The sequence below is a fragment of the Centropristis striata genome, chromosome 6 (genome assembly GCF_030273125.1).
Source record: "Centropristis striata isolate RG_2023a ecotype Rhode Island chromosome 6, C.striata_1.0, whole genome shotgun sequence".
Lineage (NCBI taxonomy): Eukaryota > Metazoa > Chordata > Actinopteri > Perciformes > Serranidae > Centropristis > Centropristis striata.
The window spans coordinates 21,198,463-21,218,047 of record NC_081522.1 but is presented as its reverse complement, the minus strand read 5'-3'; the positions used below and the strand labels follow the sequence as shown (position 1 = coordinate 21,218,047).

General features: G+C 38.9%; 1 protein-coding gene across 1 annotated transcript in view; it reads right to left on the bottom strand.

Moving 5' to 3' along the window:
- mical3a (microtubule associated monooxygenase, calponin and LIM domain containing 3a) overlaps positions 1-19,585 on the bottom strand; it is a 102,358-nt gene that overhangs the window by 30,251 nt on the left and 52,522 nt on the right. The window contains exons 27-37 of the mRNA XM_059334360.1: positions 19,483-19,577; positions 18,146-18,239; positions 14,381-14,576; positions 12,033-12,301; positions 11,676-11,768; positions 10,885-11,037; positions 10,372-10,434; positions 7,343-7,417; positions 6,484-6,600; positions 5,647-5,726; positions 2,323-4,363 (exon numbers count right to left, since the gene is read on the bottom strand). Coding sequence (XP_059190343.1) covers positions 2,323-4,363; positions 5,647-5,726; positions 6,484-6,600; positions 7,343-7,417; positions 10,372-10,434; positions 10,885-11,037; positions 11,676-11,768; positions 12,033-12,301; positions 14,381-14,576; positions 18,146-18,239; positions 19,483-19,577 — 3,276 coding nt within the window. The remainder of the gene's footprint in view (positions 1-2,322; positions 4,364-5,646; positions 5,727-6,483; positions 6,601-7,342; positions 7,418-10,371; positions 10,435-10,884; positions 11,038-11,675; positions 11,769-12,032; positions 12,302-14,380; positions 14,577-18,145; positions 18,240-19,482; positions 19,578-19,585) is intronic.

Sequence of the window (19,585 nt, the reverse complement as noted above, 5' to 3'; positions counted from 1 at the left end):
GGCAGGAAGGCGCTATGTCTGTGTATAACAGACAGGTCCTGAGGAAGGCTAACATTATGGATTGTCCTCATCACCCTCTTCAGGATGATTTGAGCTCTTGCCCTCAGGCCGTCGTCTTAGGGCCCCTAGGTGGAGGACTAAAAGACTCCAGGTCTCATTTATACCAACTGCCATTTATTTAACTAACAGAAATTAGCCCTCAAATTGCTCATCTTCACAAGTCTGCTTTTTGCACATCTGCACATTGCACCTTTCGCCTATACCAGGTATTAACTCTCCATTTAGGGGTATTAGCTTTGTAATGAACATGTGTCAATGATTTTATATACAGTACAGGCCAAAAGTTTGGACACACCTTCTCATTCAATGCGTTTTTCTTTATTTTCATGACTATTTACATTGTAGATTCTCACTGAAGGCATCAAAACTATGAATGAACACATATGGAATTATGTACTTAACAAAAAAAGTGTGAAATAACTGAAAACATGTCTTGTATTTTAGATTCCTCAAAGTAACCACCCTTTGCTTACTAGAATATAAGACATGTTTTCAGTTATTTCACACTTTTTTGTTAAGTACATAATTCCACATGTGTTCATTAATAGTTTTGATGAATTTACAATTTCAATAGTCATGAAAATAAAGGAAACACATTGAATGAGAAGGTGTGTCCAAACTTTTGGCCTGTACTGTATGCGTATGGTGTTTCTTTGACTGTGTTTTATTAGACATTTATTGGGTCTTATTCTATTATCGTTGTGTACCTTGTCTTGTGTGTCCTGCTGCAAAACTCTTTACCCTTCAAGGGACTAATAAAGTGATTCTGATTCTGATTCAAGAGGCTTAAGTAACACTACCCCATGTTTTATATGGACTTCTAGTCAAAAGAAGGACATGACGGCAATTTTCTAACACACAGTATATGTACTTTGTGTTTCGAGTGCATGGAGAAATTACAACTTCACCTGGAGAAAACATGTTTTTTCTATTAAAAACATGGGGTAGTGGTAAACTTCAGCCTCTTGTGGCCAAAATAAGTATTACAAAAAATAAACAATTACAGTTGCATGTCAAAAAATTTGAATATCATAGAAAAGTTTATTTATGTCAGTAATTCAATTCAAAAAGTGGAAATAACACATTATTTAGATCCATTACACACAGAATGAAACATTAAATGTATTAATTTATTTAATTTATCCTAATTATAATGATTATGACTTACATTTAATGAGGACATTTAGTGTCTCAAAAAAAATATTTCAAAAGACCAATTTTAAAAAGTATGTTTAATATGGAAATGTTGGCCTCTGAAAAGTATGTCAATCTATATGACTCAATACTTGGTTGAGGCTATTTGACTTGAACTACTGGAAATTGACTTTTACATCATATTCTAATGCAGCTATTCTCAACCTTGGGGTCGGGACGCCAATTGGGGTCGCGGGATGATTTCTGGGGATCATCAAATCATTTTGGAAGTCAGCTCTGTCTCAACTGTGTTAAAGTGTTCATGTGTTTCAGTCTTTTTGGTCATTTAATGTCTTTTTTTAGTCATTTTGTGTCTTTTTATGTCATTTTGTGTCCTTTTTTGGTCAATTTGTGTCTTTTTTTTGTCATTTTGTGGTCAATTTGTGTCTTTTTTGGTCATTTTGTTTACTTATTTGGTAATTTTGTGTCTTTTTTTGGTAATTTTATGTCTTTTTTGGTAATTTTGTGTCTTTTTTGGTCATTTTGTTTCCTTTTTTTGGTCATTTTGTGTCTTTTTTTTGATCATTTTGTGGTCAATTTGTGTCTTTTTTGGTCATTTTGTGTCTTTTTTTAGTCATTTTGTGTCTTAATTTGGTCATTCAATTTTTTTCTTTTTTGAGTGATCTGAACTGTGAGATTCTGTTCAGTGAGCGGGGGTCGAGGACAACATGCATATTAAATTGGGGGTCGCGACGCTAAAAAGTTGAGAACTACTGTTCTAATGTATTGAGATGCACCTGTAAATCCCATCAAAAAATTAGCTAAAAACATTTTGCACCTGCTTTCACAGGTTTAAAAAAAGGCATTAAATAAATATCCTGGCTGTCAAAATATACATTTAAAACATAACTCCCCCCCCCCCACCTGCATCACAGATTCAAAATAAATTTAAAGCAATGTAAAAAAGATTATTCTGCGATACTTTTTTGTTCACCTGTTCTTACATCATAAACACCGGAGAGAAAACAAGTGAGATCAGACACAAAAAAAAAAAGTTTTTTCCCCCCTTGCCTCTCAGGGCTTCTGTAAGTATCACATTCAAAACCTGCATCAGATAACCTTTCTCACCTGATGATTTCCCAGGAGGTGACGATTTCTTCTTCCCAGAGTCCTGAGTGGTGGAGCTGGAGGATGGCGTGCTCGGACACGATTTATCATCCTTCTTCTTCTTGTCCTTCTTGTACCCTGAGAAGACAGCCTTCCACAGTGATTTGTGTTTGGGCGGCGTCTCGTCCGTGCCGGAGAGCCTGCTGCTGTCATTCTTTGCTTTTTTCTCCTTCTTGTTCTTGCGTGGCGAGAAGAGGGAACTTCGTTTCTTGCTTTTACTTGCAGAGGAACCGTCTGACGAAGCCACCGAGCTGTCCAGACTCTTGTTGCTGTTGAAGAAAGGTAGAATCTCTGCCTTCTTTGACTCCAGAGCCTTCACGGCCGATGTCTTTGGAGATCCAGCTGATTTTTTGCTTTTCCCCACAGCATCTGGGGTTACGCTCCAGGCCACTTTAGGTGAGGCGCCCTTGTCTACGTCGGATTCTTTCATCTTGTTTAGCTGCTTGGCCATGGCGTCTTTTAGGACCTGGCTTTTGACTGACTTCTCTCTGGCCTTCATTCTCTCCTCAGCGATCTCCCTAGCCTCTGGGGAGAACTGAGTTTCCCTCTGGGTCTTAGAGACTTGGTTGACAAGGATATTGGGTTTACCGTTTTCCATGGCTAGAGCCAGATGCAGGGGAGGTCTGTCCTTGCTGGGCTTGCTGGTGGGTGGAGTATAGTACCTGTTCATGCTCGTTTCTGGTGTCCGCTCATCGTAGGTCTCCTCCACGTCGTCAGCAAACGGAATCTCCTCCACCGTCTCCACAAACGACTTCCTCACCTCCTGCGGCCGTGGCTTCTTCTTCTCCCTCATGACGACCACTGGAGCCGCCTCTGGTTCCGCCTGAGGCGAGGTGACTTTCCTGGGTGCGGGTTTGGGTGCAGACACGGGGCTCAGCTGGGTCCTCGGAGCAGGAATTGGACTCTTGGTTTTTGCTGGCTCTTTGGCAAGCTCAGGTGGAGGTTTTTCTGTTCCGTTGCTCCAGGACACCTGGTGCCTCTGCTGCCTGAACACGGCTGGAGACTGATTAGCAGGCACAGGTGGCGGCGGGCTGGAGGGCGGCGTTAGCATGGTGGAGTCAGATGTGTTGTAGCTGTCGCTGTTCGCCGTCTGACTCGTGACCATGCTCCCGTTCAACCCCAAGCCGGAGCTGCTGCTAAGGTCTCTCTTGTCAGAGCCATTACTCTTGAGCTCCACGGGAGCGATGGGGGTAATGACCTGACCCTCCAGAGTGATGTTGAGTCTGCGAATGACAGCGCGACCAGTGAACGCAGGCTTCTGCTCCTCCGCCACATCTGGTGTCTTGACAGGTGTGGATTCCTGCACCGGAGCCGCGACAACACTCTTCTCTAAGATTTTACTACTGCGGTCCAGAGGAGTCAGACCGAGGCTCTTTCTGATCTCAGCGCTCTTTAACCAGAATTCCTCGATGATATCTGTCTTTTTAGACGGAGTGTCCTCTGTTGAGGAGTCTATGGGCTTTGAGGGCTCAGGTGAGGCCTTGTCCGTTTTGCTCATGGGCGTGGAAGTGACCCCGGGGATGGGCTGAGTTCTGACAGGAGAGTCAGAGGTGAGGGGTGACGAGGGTTCCTGACAGGGCAAAGGCTGAGCACAGATTGGAGAGAGGGGGTTGCCTGTGAGCGGGCAGATAGAGCGGTGAGGGTAGACAGGAGATATAGGTGTGCAGGTCTCTGGTAGAGGGGTGGGCTGGGAGCGGATAGGGGAGGCAACGGGGGACTTGACGGGGGATACGATGGGTGACCTGACAGGGGGCTCGATGGTGGGATTGACTGGAGGACTGAGGGGGGATCTGGTGAGTGAAGTGATGGGGGACGCAGCAGGGGAAGCAGCAGCAGCAACAGTTGGAGAATGTAGAGAGGAAGGATCCTGAAGTGGAGCAGGTGAGGGGCACAGAGGGCTCTTAGTGGCTGCAGAAGGAGATGGAGTTGTCCTCTCAGGCCTCCTTTCCTCAGGTATGAATGGTTCTGGGAAAAAGCGGGCGCCAGGAGACTTCAGGGTCATCTGAGCAAGACAGAGAAAATCAGGATTTAGTGACATCACCAGTAGTGGTGTAACGAACAGTAACTACAGTCTGAATCAGCAGAGGGAGGCTGCCTGAACGCTGTGGGGAGAAGGACTTGCCATTTGTTTTTGGCTCATCAACACATTAAAGTTATGCTAACCCAACGGTAAGACTAATAACTTCAACAGGTCTGTTAAAAAATGTTGTTTTCTCACAAAGAATCATTCAAAAGCACCACTTTAAAGCTTGTGTTGACCAGATAAATGCTCACAATTTTCTTGGAAAATAAGTTATTCAGCATATAAACATTTAAAAAAAATGACAAACCAACTGAAGAAATCTTAGTCAACCGAGACCAAAACAACCAAGGCAGCCCTGAGATTAATCGAATGTAGGTCACAAAGGATTTGCAAAAAATAGGATTCTGTTTTTATCAAGTTTTTCACAGCATTACTACTTTTATGGAATTGGGGGTTTAAGTTTAAATCGGCTCAAAAGTCTACCCTATCATTTTCCTGTTGATTTTTTGGCAGACAAATCTAATAACCCCTTGCCCCTTAACCCTCCTGTTATGGTGCGGGTCAAATTGACCCATTTCAAAGTTTAAAAATCTAAAGAAAATAGTTAAAAGTATTATTTCGGGATGAAGCACGTCTGCTTGGCTTCATAAGTGTAATCAACATATACAATGAAAATAGTTAATTTCACATATTTACATGTTCATAATACATAGATACTGTTCAATGGTCAATCTGACCCTGAACAGAATAGGTGACTAGTGTTAATTTATCAACTCACTCCATAAAAGAAAAAATTAAAATATGTAAAATCAAATTTTCAGTAACTCAATGTGATGTAAAACACTTGTATTTTATATGTAACTCTTTCCAATGTACATAAAAAAGTTTTAACTTGCATTTAAAAAAAACAAAAAAACCAAGTAAATTATCCTCACTGAACCTGATCTGTGAGAAAAAGAACACCATTGCACTAAATATTGATTTAAATGGTTAGTTATGGAGTTATCAATGAAATATAAACAATGTTTATTGGGATTTTTCTGCTGTTCCTGAGAAACAAACATAACAGGAGGGTTAAAAAAGTAAAAAGAGCCGTTCTTCTGAAAGGAATATTGGTCTAGATTTTTTTATTCATTACAGACCCTTAAAAATTGATCCGACCCATGACTCAAAACTGTGACATGATCTGAACGGTGGGTTTTGTGCTCCACTGCACCACTAAATCACAGACATTCAACCTGATAAGTTTAGAATGATCTCACCTGTGCTTCAGGCTCTGGAGATGGTTTGAGTGGAGAAAGAACAACACCTTCCTTCTGCATGGGGCTGATGCTGGATGGCTCTGAAGGGATAAATAACAAAAATTTTACTAGTTGTTATCACGTAAAGCAGCGGTTCCCAAACGTTTTTAGCCGCGCACCCCCTTCTTTGTCCCAACCATGTTGACGCACCCCCAATCCCCCACACCTTCAAAAAAAACAAAATGCAATAAGCTTTTTTATCGCCATATTAAAGGCGGCATGTTTAATCATGCTCAAATGAGAACACACATACAATTAAATAATCACCATCACAACAATGAGCTCTCGCATTTGAATTAACCTGAACACAGTTTCAGTATAATGCAACAAAGTTATGCACAAGCTTCCATATTTAAGAGCAAAGAGGATGATGACAGGCTCAGGATCAGAGGCAGAAAGCACATAAGTTGGGAAAATGTTATAATATTTTGAGCCGCGTTGAACAAAAATTGCAGCAAGTTTAAATGAGCGTGGAGCTAAACAACCCGTTATCATAACACAGGCTGGAAAAATGGAAGAAGATAACTTCTTCTATGCTTCATTTTAAGATGAAGTGCATTTTGAATAGCCTGCATTTATTTATTAATTAATATTACAGTTTTTGATTTTACATTTTACGAAGAAAGTGTTTATTTACACTTCTTAATTGTGTGGGGGGAAAAATGTAATTGTGTAATTATCAGACCGCCATTACATTTTTCATCTTGCGCACACCCAGGGGTGCATGCACCACACTTTGGGAATCCATGACGTAAAGTATTCCTTCGTGAGGAATTATTATTATGGATTTTTATGTACCAATACTGGAGGCCATTCTTAGACTTTCTGACTTCTTGTCCTCCTCAGGAAGCACGTCTTCAGCGCGCTCTGACTGATGCAAACGAGCCTCAGCTTCTGCATCTGAAGGGATGTCATCTGGAATTTAAACATTATGAATTATTAAATTGTTACACAGCTTTATGATGTTAATAATTATTTATATCCTCTTTGTAACCGAGAAGTTCTTTGTGAAAGAAAATTGTTGTGAAAGAATTAACCCTTTATCAGGCAAAGAACTATATATGGTAACTTCAGGTGATATTTCGAGAAAAAAGTTGCAAATTTACTAGATTAAAGTGGCAAATCTACAAGAAAAAAGTTGCAGATTTAAGAGATTTAAAGTGGTAAATCTGCGCGAAAAAAGTCGCAGATTTACGAGAAAAAAGTGGGAAAAAAGCAACTTTTTTCTCCCAGATTCACCACTTTAACCCTTAATAGGACACTCATTGAAATACTTGCAAAATCCAAATTTCAACCCTAGAGAATATTGGAGGATATTACATACTGCCAGAATGTGTAAAAAAAAAACATCCGAAAATAATATTTTGAGAAAAAAGTTTACGAATGCGCAGATTTATGAGATTTAAAGTGGTGAATCTGGGAGAAAAAAGTTGCTTTTTTCCCCACTTTTTTCTCGTAAATCTGCGACTTTTTTCGTGCAGATTTGACACTTTAAATCTCTTAAATCTGCGACTTTTTTTCTTGTAGATTTGCCACTTTAATCTAGTAAATTTGCAACTTTTTTCTCGTAATATTACCTGAAGTTACCAAATATAGTTCTTTGTCTGATAAAGGGTTAATGGATTCATTATGTTTTTGTTTTAATTTGACTGCTTACCCTGATCCATCTCTGTACCAGGCTCTATATCTGGACTGTCTGCTTCTGCTTCCAGATCTTCATCCTCGCAGGGCTCTGCCATGACAAAGAAATGGCAAGAAGAGAGTCAACAGGGTGACACAATCTTTCTTCAGACAACAGAGACAACTTCCTAACCTTAACTGAACTCTGTCAGAAATTCTCGCTTCAGGCTAAAAGTAAAAAAAAGGAAAAAGAAAAAGAAAAAAGAGAGCACCAGAGTTCAAAGATTGCTTAATGAAAAAATCTATCAAAACCAGTTTTGAAAAATGGAGTGAGGTTACAGGGAAAAAATTAGAGATAGGAAAAGGATGAAAAGGCTTCAAAACCAAAATCAATTTTTATTCTGACAGCTTTAAGAAAAGTTTTCTGGCAAGAAAAGCTTACATTAGTTTTGCGTACAAATTAATTCATAAAAGTCAGTACAGAAATAAGAACAAAGGCTGAGCACAGAGTAGCATTAGTGAATAAATACATGCAGTTATCCATTTAAAGTGAGCAAATGGATTACATTTAAACCAAGCAAAAGCAAAAAATAAAATGTTAATAACACTGGTTAAGCGACAAGCAATAATCCCTCATTTACAGGGGACATATTATGCTCATTTTTAAGTTTATACTTATACTGGGTTTAACCTGTTAACCTGCTTTAATGCTCAAAAAACACATTATTTTTCTCATACTGTCTGTTTAAATATACCTGCATTCACCCTCTGTATGAAACGTTACATTTAAGCGCCTGTCTCTTTAAGCTCCCCATCGGCTCTGATTGGTCAGTGATTCTGTGTCTCCGTACCACCGTTATTGCAGCAGGGAAAATGAACGTTATGGAGTATATCGGCACTTTTTACTGTGAAAAATAATAAATAACAACAATAATAAAAGCTTCTAAATCAAAACCTACACAATCCAGCATGTTCCAGCAGGAATGTGATCCAAAATTGAAGAGAATTTTTGAATCAGTGAGCATTGAGCTACATGTAGCACTGTCTGTGATTGGGATATCACAGTGTAATGTAAACATTGTAGTAATGTGCCTGGAGCAGGTAGAGACGCATAAAAAAAATAATAATAAAAACATCTCTCTCCATTCACTTTGTATTGAAAAACATTGCCTCCTTGGCAATTATGTCCACCAGCAAAAAAAATAGAAAATGGTCAAAAGCTGCTGTGGGGTAGAATGAACTACCAACAGGTTAAATAACCCAGGCCTATTTTTTATAAAAAATAATTAACTTTTACGGGGACAAAAGCGGATACAAACACAGACAACCATGGGCTGAAAGGCTAACAAAATTTCTGTTTTTAGCTAAAACTATTATTATACTTCAACTTTTATTTTAGCACTCTGTTTACCAGAAATGACAAGTTGGCTGTAAGCAAACTAATGTTAGCTTTATTTTAACAAGCTAATGTTAGCTATACTTTAGCAAGATAATGGTAGCTATACTTTAGCAGGCTAATGTTAGCTTTGTTTTAACAAGCTAATGTTAATTATACTTTAACAGGCTAATGTTAGCTTTATTTTAACAAGCTAATGTTAGCTATACTTTAGCAGGCTAATGTTAGCTTTATTTTAACAAGCTAATGTTAGCTATACTTTAGCAAGCGAATGTTAGCTTTATTTTAACATGCTAATATTAGCTATACTTTAGCAAGCTAATGTTAGCTTTATTTTAACAAGCTTATGTTAGCTATACTTTAGCAGGCTAATGTTAGTTTTATTTTAACAAGCTAATGTTCGCTATACTTTAACAGGCTAATGTTAGCTTTATTTTAACAAGCTAATGTTAGCTATACTTTAGCAAGCTAAGGTTAGCTGTATTTTAACAAGCTAATGTTAGTTATACTTTAGCATGCTAACATTCGCTATAAGCTAGTAAGCTAGTGAGCTAATGTTTAACGTTTGTCCTCTTAAAAGTTAAGTTTTTCGGTTCGTCAGATTTAAAAACTTAGTTCTGGGTTCTTTACCTTGTTGTTCATTTTACCACACAACAGCTTGTGACCATTTTACTGTTCATTGCTAGTGGACAAAATTGTCTGAGGCTCCTCCTTTCAATACAAATTCAATGGAGATCAATAGTTTGCTTTCCCTGTCTATAGAAATACGTCACAAACTGATGTCACTTCGAGCTGAGATAATAACTGAGGTTTTGGCTCACCCGGATTACTTTCACATATGTTTACCGCATTTGAACGCCTGACATTGAAACATTATATTTCTGACAGGAAATAAGGAAAAACATAATAGGTCCCCTTTAAGTGACAAGCAATAATCCCTCATTTAAACAGAATTTGGTGGATAAGACTGTAAATCTAACAAAAACTGAAACAAAAAAATGACACATAGTTAATTCATGCAGATAATATTATAACATTAACCATCACTTCTGCACTAGATAGGCCTTTGTCCATGTGGGTGCACAGGCACCAGTGAACATCTGATTCAAGTGGGTCTGAGTACAAGAGATCTTTACTAAGCTTTTAACCCATAATACAAGTGATGCCTGTGAATCCAAATATATGTGTAGGACTCTCATTATTTTCAGCCAAGCTATTAAAAAGTTTGTTAAAAAAAAACAACTCAAAATGCCTCAATATCTGAACTTTATGCACTTACAAGTACCATTAACTGTATGGGGTACTGTATGGGTTACACTAATGGCAGATTTCAGGTGCAATACTTTAAACATTATGTATCAGGGCAAGAAACACTGTGGTGTTAAGTGTTTTCAAGCCTGGATAGTCTCTGGAAAACATTACACTTTGTTACAATGTGCTGTGTGAGTAAAGAGAGAATGCATATTTTGGGAGCTGGAAGGGAAGATGAGAGGTTGGGAAGTGGGATGTGACCCCAAGAGAGCAGAACTCTTGAGAGCGACAGCCTGACAACATGCATGCTTGTGAGTTTACTGGTCTCTGTTTGTGCTGCTGCATGCTCCAGGAAAAGACGAGCCGAGAGACAGAGTAGTCTAAGATGGGATGTCGTGATCCCTTTAAGTCTGTGCTACCTCCAGACATGGACTCCAACCAGACTCTCACTGCCTCGTGTCGGGCGGATGTGTGGGCAGGGGCTACGTTCAAACCAGACGATACAGAACAACGAGGGATAGATGGCAGGGAAATAACAGCAAAGTAATTAGACACATGAGAAAGAACACAGCGAACACAAAAGAACAAAGCGGAACCAAATCAAAAGAACTGACAAGGGGGTTATGTGCTGCGCTGGGATGTGGTTGAAGAACATTACCCCAGCGACTCTGAATGACAAATTAAAAAACACTGAACACAAAATTAGACATTCCAAGAATAAAAAAACAAAGCAATGTGACAAAAATATACAAAATCAAAGATGATTATAAACAACAGGTGGGTTAGTTGGGGGAGGGGGCTCCTCCTGTCGCAGACGCAGACATACAGAAACAGCAGCAGCCACACTGGTGAAATGAGACAGCCTGATCCTTTATCCCTGTGAGGCTTACAGCTCGCCCAGCAAAGGTGTTCAGCTCCTCTTGGTGGGTTACCTGTGGAGAAGAGCTGCGAGAGCTCAGAGGGTTGGGAGGCTGAGACCGGCCGGCCTTCCTTGTCTCCCTCAGAGTCCAGTTGTGTTCGCACCAAATCTGGAATGGCCTGGGGATCGACAGGCTGCAGGACTTGTTGGATCTGTAGGTTCCTGGCTAAATGAGGGTGTCAATGCAACCGTGTAGCGTTTTTTGGTGTGGTGAAGTTGTGTGTGAGCCAAGAAATCAGAGACAGAGATGAAGGCAAGAAATGAAGTAGAGGGAAAAGAGAAGACAAAAATGAAAAGGCAAAGAGACAGTTAGAATTCAGCAGCAGTAAAAAAAAATATCATCAGAGAGGCCAGGTAGAGGCTGCATGCAATAGACTGCAAAAAAAAAAGTCAAATCATAACAATGAGCCTCAAAGATACAAGTTTAAAGAAAGAAATAATATCCATTTGTTGAACAGAACATTCTGCCACTCAGTACCAAAACATAGCTGGAGCGCCTAGGGGGGAAACACAAAAATCTCTGACTGTTACCAGATTAGTGTATAAAAGCCAAAACAGTTAAGTATTAAACAGGTTAACAGCAGGTTAAAGTGGGATAAAGATAGAGAAATAAACACACTTATGAACACAAAAAACCTTGAAAAAAACACAACCGCAAATAACAAACCAAAACAACAAAAATAAAAGGAAAAGCCACACTCTTATTGTAGAAATCCTTCATAAAGAAACCCAAACCAGCCAGGATTATTTATATATCACACTCAGAGTTACTGCAAACACATCCACAGGCAGTTCTGCTGCTACCTTTAAATGTACCAACATCTTCTTCATCTGTGAGGTGCTTCTCCAGCCAAAGGCCTGACTGGAGCTCTCTATCCCAGGGGCAGTAATCCCCCTCTGCCAGCAGGGGGAGACACAGGCCCAAAAAAACATACAGAAACACATACACACAGACACAGTAGACATAGGGGAGAAGTAATGCAGAGGAGGGGATGGAAAAGGAGGGAAGAAACAGGATGAGGAGAACAATGATTGAGACACTTCACATGAAACAGAACTGGATAAAAAGCAAGTGGAGTTCTGCACAGGTCCAACGGAGTCAGGACAGGGTGTTAACATACAACAAGGGACACATGGTAACCAAGCTCAGAGTGAATTTACCATCGCTCGACTCCTCCTCGTCTTCCTCCTCCTCGTCATCTTCCTCCTCGTCCTCTCCCTCATCTTCATCTACCTCCCCGTCTCTGCTGACGGCGTCAGCCAGCACCTCGTCCTCTCCTTCCTCTTCCTCATCACCCCGCAGTTTGGCGTGGAGCTCTACTGCCTCCTTCCAGGGAACCCCGCCGAGGTCTGAGGGGCTGCGAGGGTGTCGATCCACCTCCTCCTGATCCTCCTGTTCATCCTCCTCCTCCATGTCTGACTCGGAACTACTGTTGGAAAACACAAGGGAAGTCCCATAAAAGTGTTAGAACAAGAGAAAAGAAAGACGAAGGGCGTTTTCACACCTGAAAGTCCGTACCAAGGTCCGTGTTCTGTTACATTGTCTACATTTGGTCCTGTTGGTTTTGGTTTCACACTGCAAAAGGAATAACGGACTTTACGAGACACGTCATCTCCCTGTGGACTTCCGCGGCTCATTTTGTTTTGGTTACACTGCGTTGTTAGGCCGGCCGGCATCTGACGTGTTTACACTAAATGAATCCAGCGAGCCACCTTTTACTCCGTTTGAGTCCTTTTCCCATGCGTTATTTCAGTCTTGTGGCAGTGAAGGTTTCTGCTGCTGTCCTCAGCTCCGTTGTTCACACAACTAAATGCTTGTCCTTGGTCTTGTGTTACCTTGCCGCTGATTAGTGATTGTGCTCTCCTGCTGAGGCGCCGCGGAGAGGAGGAGAAAACGGCTCGCAATCCTGCGAGTTATGGCAAAAAACTTCCTGTCATTGATACGAAGGTCCGAACTATAAAAAAAGTTGTTTTCACACTGCAAAATGTTCGGACCTTGGTTGGTTTCGTCCGGACCGGGACCACCTCTTTTGGTCGGACCAAACTTTGGTCCTTTGGTCCTTTGGTCCGGACCGTGGTCCGCGGCACCTTTCACACCTGGAATTTAGGTTCAGATCAAACTGAAAAGTCCTAAAGTCCGGACCAAACGAGATAGGTGTGAAAGCGCCCTAAAACTTTAAATTTTCCATCGGTACTTGCTTATATCAGGTGTTGAAACAATAATCCACACTAGGGACACAATGGGAGACAACAAGGAGATACAGTCCTGGAAAAAAATTGGAAAGACTTGTTTACTCCTTGCTTGTTTGTTCATTTTGATAGCTGGTACAACTTAAGGTACAATTGTTTGGACAAATATAATGATAACTGTACTGTATATACAGTATTTGCTCTCTATACTGTTGATTTAGAACTCTTTCCTGTTACCTTGGGCTCCTGAAGCCCATTACTTATCTTCTTTACCTTATATCAATACTGTACGGTGCTATATGACATTTGAATTGATTTGTGTTGTCTTTAGGGAAATCTGGAGATTGGAATTGGGAAGGGGAATGGCTGAGGGGGAGAAAATGGGGAAAAAAATATGATTTAAATGAATAACAAACAGCTCCTGCACACTGTCAACACATTCTGACTTTATTACCTGTCTGATGATGCTCACTTGACTGAAACATAGCTGTCAAATATATATTGTGCAAGAAGAAGAATTCACTGGTTCCAGCTCCTTCAATGTGAATATTTTCTGCTGAATGTTTGTTTAACTTGATACTGCATTTACAGAAATGCTCACAGGAATAATGAGGATTGTTTTTGTGACTTTGCTTTCACATTCATTTGGCCCACTAGTAACAATCCAACAAAGGATGAGCTTCAAAAATGTAGCCTTTTTAACCCTTTATCAGGCAAAGAACTATATTTGGTAACTTCAGGTAATATTTTGAGAAAAAAGTTGCAAATTTACTAGATTAAAGTGGCAAATCTATGCGAAAAAAGTCGCAGATTTACAAGAAAAAAGTGGGGAAAAAAGCAACTTTTCTCCCAGATTCACCACTTTAAATCTCATAAATCTACGCATTTTTTTCTCGTAGATTTGCCACTTTAATCTCGTAAACTTTTTTCTCAAAATATTATTTTGTATGTTGTTTTTTTTTACACATTCTGGCAGTATGTAATATCCTCCAATATTCTCTAGGGTTGAAATTTGGAATTTGCAAGTATTTCAATGAGTGTCCTATTAAGGGTTAAAGTGGTGAATCTGGGAGAAAAAAGTTGCTTTTTCCCCACTTTTTTCTCGTAAATCTGCGACTTTTTTCGCATAGATTTGCCACTTTAAATCTCTTAAATCTGCAACTTTTTTTCTTGTAGATTTGCCACTTTAATCTAGTAAATTTGCAACTTTTTTCTCGAAATATTACCTGAAGTTACCAAATATAGTGCTTTGCCTGATAAAGGGTTAAGACACTGTGTTAAATGTGAATGCATATTTCATATCATTTCTTCGTTCCTACCTGGAGCCTAGGTCAGCGTCTGTGGCCTTGTCCAGCACGCTGCTGAGGTTGTGCTCCGCCAGCGTCTCCTCAGGCACCTCCTCCAGCTCCTCCTCCCTCTGCAGGGACAGACGGTAATTCTCCAACTCGATGCGCTCTGGAGTTCCCCGCAGACGTTTGGCCAGGCTGGGCTCCTGCAGGCCGTTCACCTCTGGTGCTGGTGTCGTTGATGGAGGCCGCGGGTGAAGTGATGTCATCATGGTGGGCAGGAGGTTGAAAGGTAGGAAGGGAGAAGGAAAAAAAGCACAAAAAATGCAACTGAGAATCAGGTGAGTGCAACAAAGAGAAGAGAGGAGCATAACCCTCTGCAGTGCAGGAGACATGCAGGGCTGATTCAGAGAACTGGACCAAAACAAATCCACCGTGTCACTGCAAACAACTACTGTGATTATGGCTACAAATTCTGACAATGTGTGTGTGTGTGTGTGTGTGTGTGAACATATGAACCTAATAGCATCAAATACATCACACATCCAACAATGTCACTAGTGCATTTCCATACACACTTCTTGTTACATTACTTATTGCAATTTACTCCCATTTAACCATAGCAACTCTGTATTTTACAGGACAAACTGACAAGGACACACCAATTGAAGATCTATAACCGAATTTATTGCATTAGATTATAAGCCTACAGCAAATAGTATCAACAAACACACATAGGTTTAACACTCTAAAATAGTTCTGTCATTTATAAATACCAGGTTGGTGCCTTGCCTTTTTCCCATCCTGAGAAGCAAATCTTAAAACTGCTTTGCTTTTTCCAAAGAAAATGTCTTTCAAATTGACTTGGATATTGATTATTATGAATGGAATGAAACAAATACACATTATACTACAATTGTTGTCCCTCCACTTACTGAAACAGAGATTAAATAGCTTTCCAATGAGGACATAATGTCATGACCCTCATGTAAATCCCACTAAAAGTGGCGATGTGTGACGATGAATGTGTGATATTTGATACTGTTCCATATGCCATTCTGTGTAGATAAGGAATGTGGTCAAACAGTTGCAATTGTTTTTTTTCCCTCGTAACCAAGGCAACATGCCAGAAAACAAAATAACAAAATAGCAAAACAGCTGTGAAGAAAAATCCTCAATTTTTTCAATTTTATGGTTCACATTTCTATTAAAACCAACCCTGAAAATTAAAGGTAAAGCGACCCACGACCTTTTCAATATTAATATAATTTATCCTAAATATATATATATATTTAAAATAAATAAATATAACTAACTGAAACTACTTAAAATAGGAATATCGAAGAAGAAATATACTCCTAAACTGACATAATTAAAAGATTAGTTTGACTTGTAGTCTTAAAGGATTAACTTTATATATAATATAACACAATTTTTCACACTTAATCACATTTAATTATGTGTATATTATGGTTATTGTAACATTATCTTTTATTTATGTAACCTATCTTTTAAAATTAAAGTAATTTTAAAATGTTATCTAGAATTAATGTTTCGAATGTTTATAGAATTACTGCAGTATTTAAGAGCAACTGTTTCCATTTCTAATCCTACACTTGCCACACAATGCAGCAGGCCTACACTTTACTGACTTAAATTTTTACTAAAATTATTCTTTTTCTGTTAATCTTCCCAGTTCAGCTCTTTCTATCCTTGTCGATTATATTAAAAAATAATATGCAGTCCAATTAATGTAGCAAAGATGCACTATATTAAGCAAACACAAGTGTCTTAGCAGCAGTCTGTGGGGTGAGAGGTTGAAGGATGCAGGAGGAAAAGGGCAGCAGAGGAGTGAAAATCACAAGAGAACCAATCACAGGCACTATTTCAAGCACTAGTAGAGCTCTCAGTTTTAAGCTGCTCTTATAGGAGGGGGAAAGGTAAAGCTCACAAAAGCACTGATACAGGCACTTCATCACAGTATGGTGAGTTTCAGTAAAGTGGTGCAAAACAGCTTACAGAGAGAAAGAAACACGTCACAGAGCAGGCTCTAAAAGAAACACATCACACAGGAGGAGGTAGAGCTAAAAGAAAGCAGTCACAGGCCACTAGAGGTTACAATCACCACAGAATAAAACTTGGCTCTTCATTAAAACACAGGCAGGCAAAAGTCATGATTATGTGAATAACGTAGGTTGTATTAATCAGGGTTTGCACAGCTTTTTAACCCTTTATCGGACGAAGAACTATATTTGGTAACTTCAGGTAATATTTCAAGAAAAGAGTTACAAATTTACTAGATTAAAGTGGCAAATCCACAAGAAAAAAAGTCGCAGATTTAAGAGATTTAAAGTAGCAAATCTGCACGAAAAAAGTCACAGATTTCCGAGAAAAAAGTGGGAAAAAGCAGCTTTTTTCTGCCAGATTCACCACTTTAAATCTCATAAATCTGCACGTTTTTCTCGTAGATTTGCCACACTAATCTCGTAAACTTTTTTCTCAAAATATTATTTTTGTATGTTTTTTTTACACATTCTGGCTGTATGTAATATCCTCCAATATTCTCTAGGGTTGAAATTTGGAATTTGCAAGTATTTCAATGAGTGCCCTATTAAGGGTTAAGGGTAAGATATCAAGCACTTTCAAGGTAACTAAACAGAAAAGGTCCGGACTTTCAAAGCCTTTATAATTACATTAAATTGCTATAAATGTAATAACCTGAACATGATTCAGTTACACCCACACAACTTAGTGTATAATTACTTTATTTATTTATTTATTTTATGTTATCAGCTGTTTATATAAACTTTGACTTTATGTTTAATTATGATTATTGAATGCTTGCTGATTTCCTTGCTCACTCGATTACTTATCGAGCTATTAGCTAGCTTAGCTCGTCTGGTGTGAGACACCAGAAAATAACAAACAACTATGGTGATGGGAATGTTTCATTTAAAATATTAAAATATTTTTGGTTTACTTAAGTAACCGTTTAAATAAAACACCAGATTACTTTTTAAAAATTTGCATTTTTCAAGGATGAAACCATACTTCTCACCTAAATCCCCAAAAAAATTAAGAATTTCACAGACTTTCAAGACTTTGTACACACCCTGATCAATGTATTGCTATAAGGCAAGTTTTGACTGATATTTTGAGTAATAAAGCTAACAAAATATTGCCACATTTCATGATAAAATTTAGAACAGGAAGAATTATAATTAGCTAATATTGCTGCCTGGAGAGCTGACCAGAAGAAACTCTGTCCAACTTATGTTTTATTACCAAGCCAAGAAGAAAATAAATAAATTTAAGATGCACCATTCACTGCTAAAATAAAGCTGCCAGAGGGCTGCTTAACTGCCTCGACCAATCGTCTTAAAATGTCTTCTAACAGAGACAGAAAGAATGCTGCATCTTCAAAAAAAAAAAAAAAAATCAATCAATTACCGAGACGAAGAATCACAAGATTTACATGAACACTCTGCAGGCGAGTGAGTAATTAAAGTCAGCTAAAGTTGTACAATCCCACTGACATTAGTAGGCAAAGGAAGTAAGGAAGGAAAATAAAAGGAGGGACAAGAGAGTCATGCTAGAGGAGGCTGAGCAGGACATTGATGGAGAAACAGCAGAAGAGGTAGATGCAGTAGGTACACAGGAAGGGAGAGTCTAGGGGGTTGTGTGCCACCTGGTGGCAGGTCCAGGAGAGCGTGCGGCGGAGGGAACGCAGCGGGACTCCCACGCCCTTGATCAGACGGTAGGGCGCTGCCACCACAGCAAGAGAGGAAAGTAGGATACCTGTGGGCTTGAGGTCGGCCGAGGGGGCTGCCGCTGCCATCGCCCTTTCGGGGGCATCCACGGTCGCCATGGGACTTTGGGGCACCTGGTTCTCCTGCAAAGACAGATGATGTCAACCACAGCAGAGTCTCCTCTTCAGTAGGGCTGGGCAATATATCCATATAAATATACACTACTGGTCAAAAGTTTTAGAACACACCAACTTTTCCAGAATTTAATTGAAAATTATGCAGTTTAATGTCTCAGTGTACTCTGAAATTAATGCACATTTGCAACATTTAAAATTCTTTATTGAGCATGATAGTGTTTTGAAAGTAAAAAAGTCGTTTTGCTGTTGTCCTATAAATCTCCAGTTCAGGTCGGCACTTTTCTTTTTCTTGTTGCTGTTGTTTGGCCACTGTACCCAAGTGTGTGGTAATCCGCCATTTTGTCATATCCAATCTATTTATGTTTAAAGATGCTGCCGTGTTGTTGTTTGTTTTGTTTTTTGTTGGTTTATTCGTTGTTGTTTTTGTTTTGTTTTAACTTTTATTCTTTTTTTGTCTTGTATACCAAAAAAGCATATAAAACTATTATTGCTTTGTGAGAAACATGTATTCTAACCAGTGTGAACTTGGCAATTAAAAAGAATATTTAAAAATAAATAAATAAATAAATAAAAATTACACAATTACATAAGTACAATACTAGACAATTGACAAGATTATAATACCTTACACCTTCCTTTTTATTGTTATTTCTTTGTCATTTTCTTTTTGTCTTATTATTGTGCAAAATAAAAATAAAATAAAAAATGTGATATCGATAAAGTTTTTAAAAATGATTTCTTTATATATATAAATGCTGCCCTTACAAGGGTTTGTCATATTTGGTTCTTTTGTAATGTTTGTTATTTTTCTCATAAATATTGGCCTACTTTATTTCATAGGCTATTTTTATTTAAAATATTTTTGTATTTAAATGTGCACTTTATGGAGCTTTGATTTTTTTTTTTTTAAAAAGGTACTCCTGTTGTTATACAGTAGTTATGTTCACTTAAATAAACGGTTACAATAAAACTACTTGTGACATGTCATATCTGGCTTTGACTCAACATTTGCTCTCACTTTGTTATTAAAACTATCAGGATATATATCGCATATCGATATTCAGCCTAAATATATCAGATGTGACTTTTGTTCCATATCAGCCAGCACTACTCCTCAGTACACTTCATACTTTAGTCCCTACCTAAACACTGCAGTTTGAAGATAAACCAAACAATTAACTTCTTCATTATGATGCCAGACCATTCTGATTTCCACCAGGATTTCAACAAGTAAACAAAAAACCGGTACCTTAGCAGTGATTGGAGCAGGGGAGGGAGCAGGCCTTTTTCTCTGAGCATAGCCAGACAGTCGGTAACAGTAGTGGGGCTTGCAGTAAAATTTCCCTGCAGGA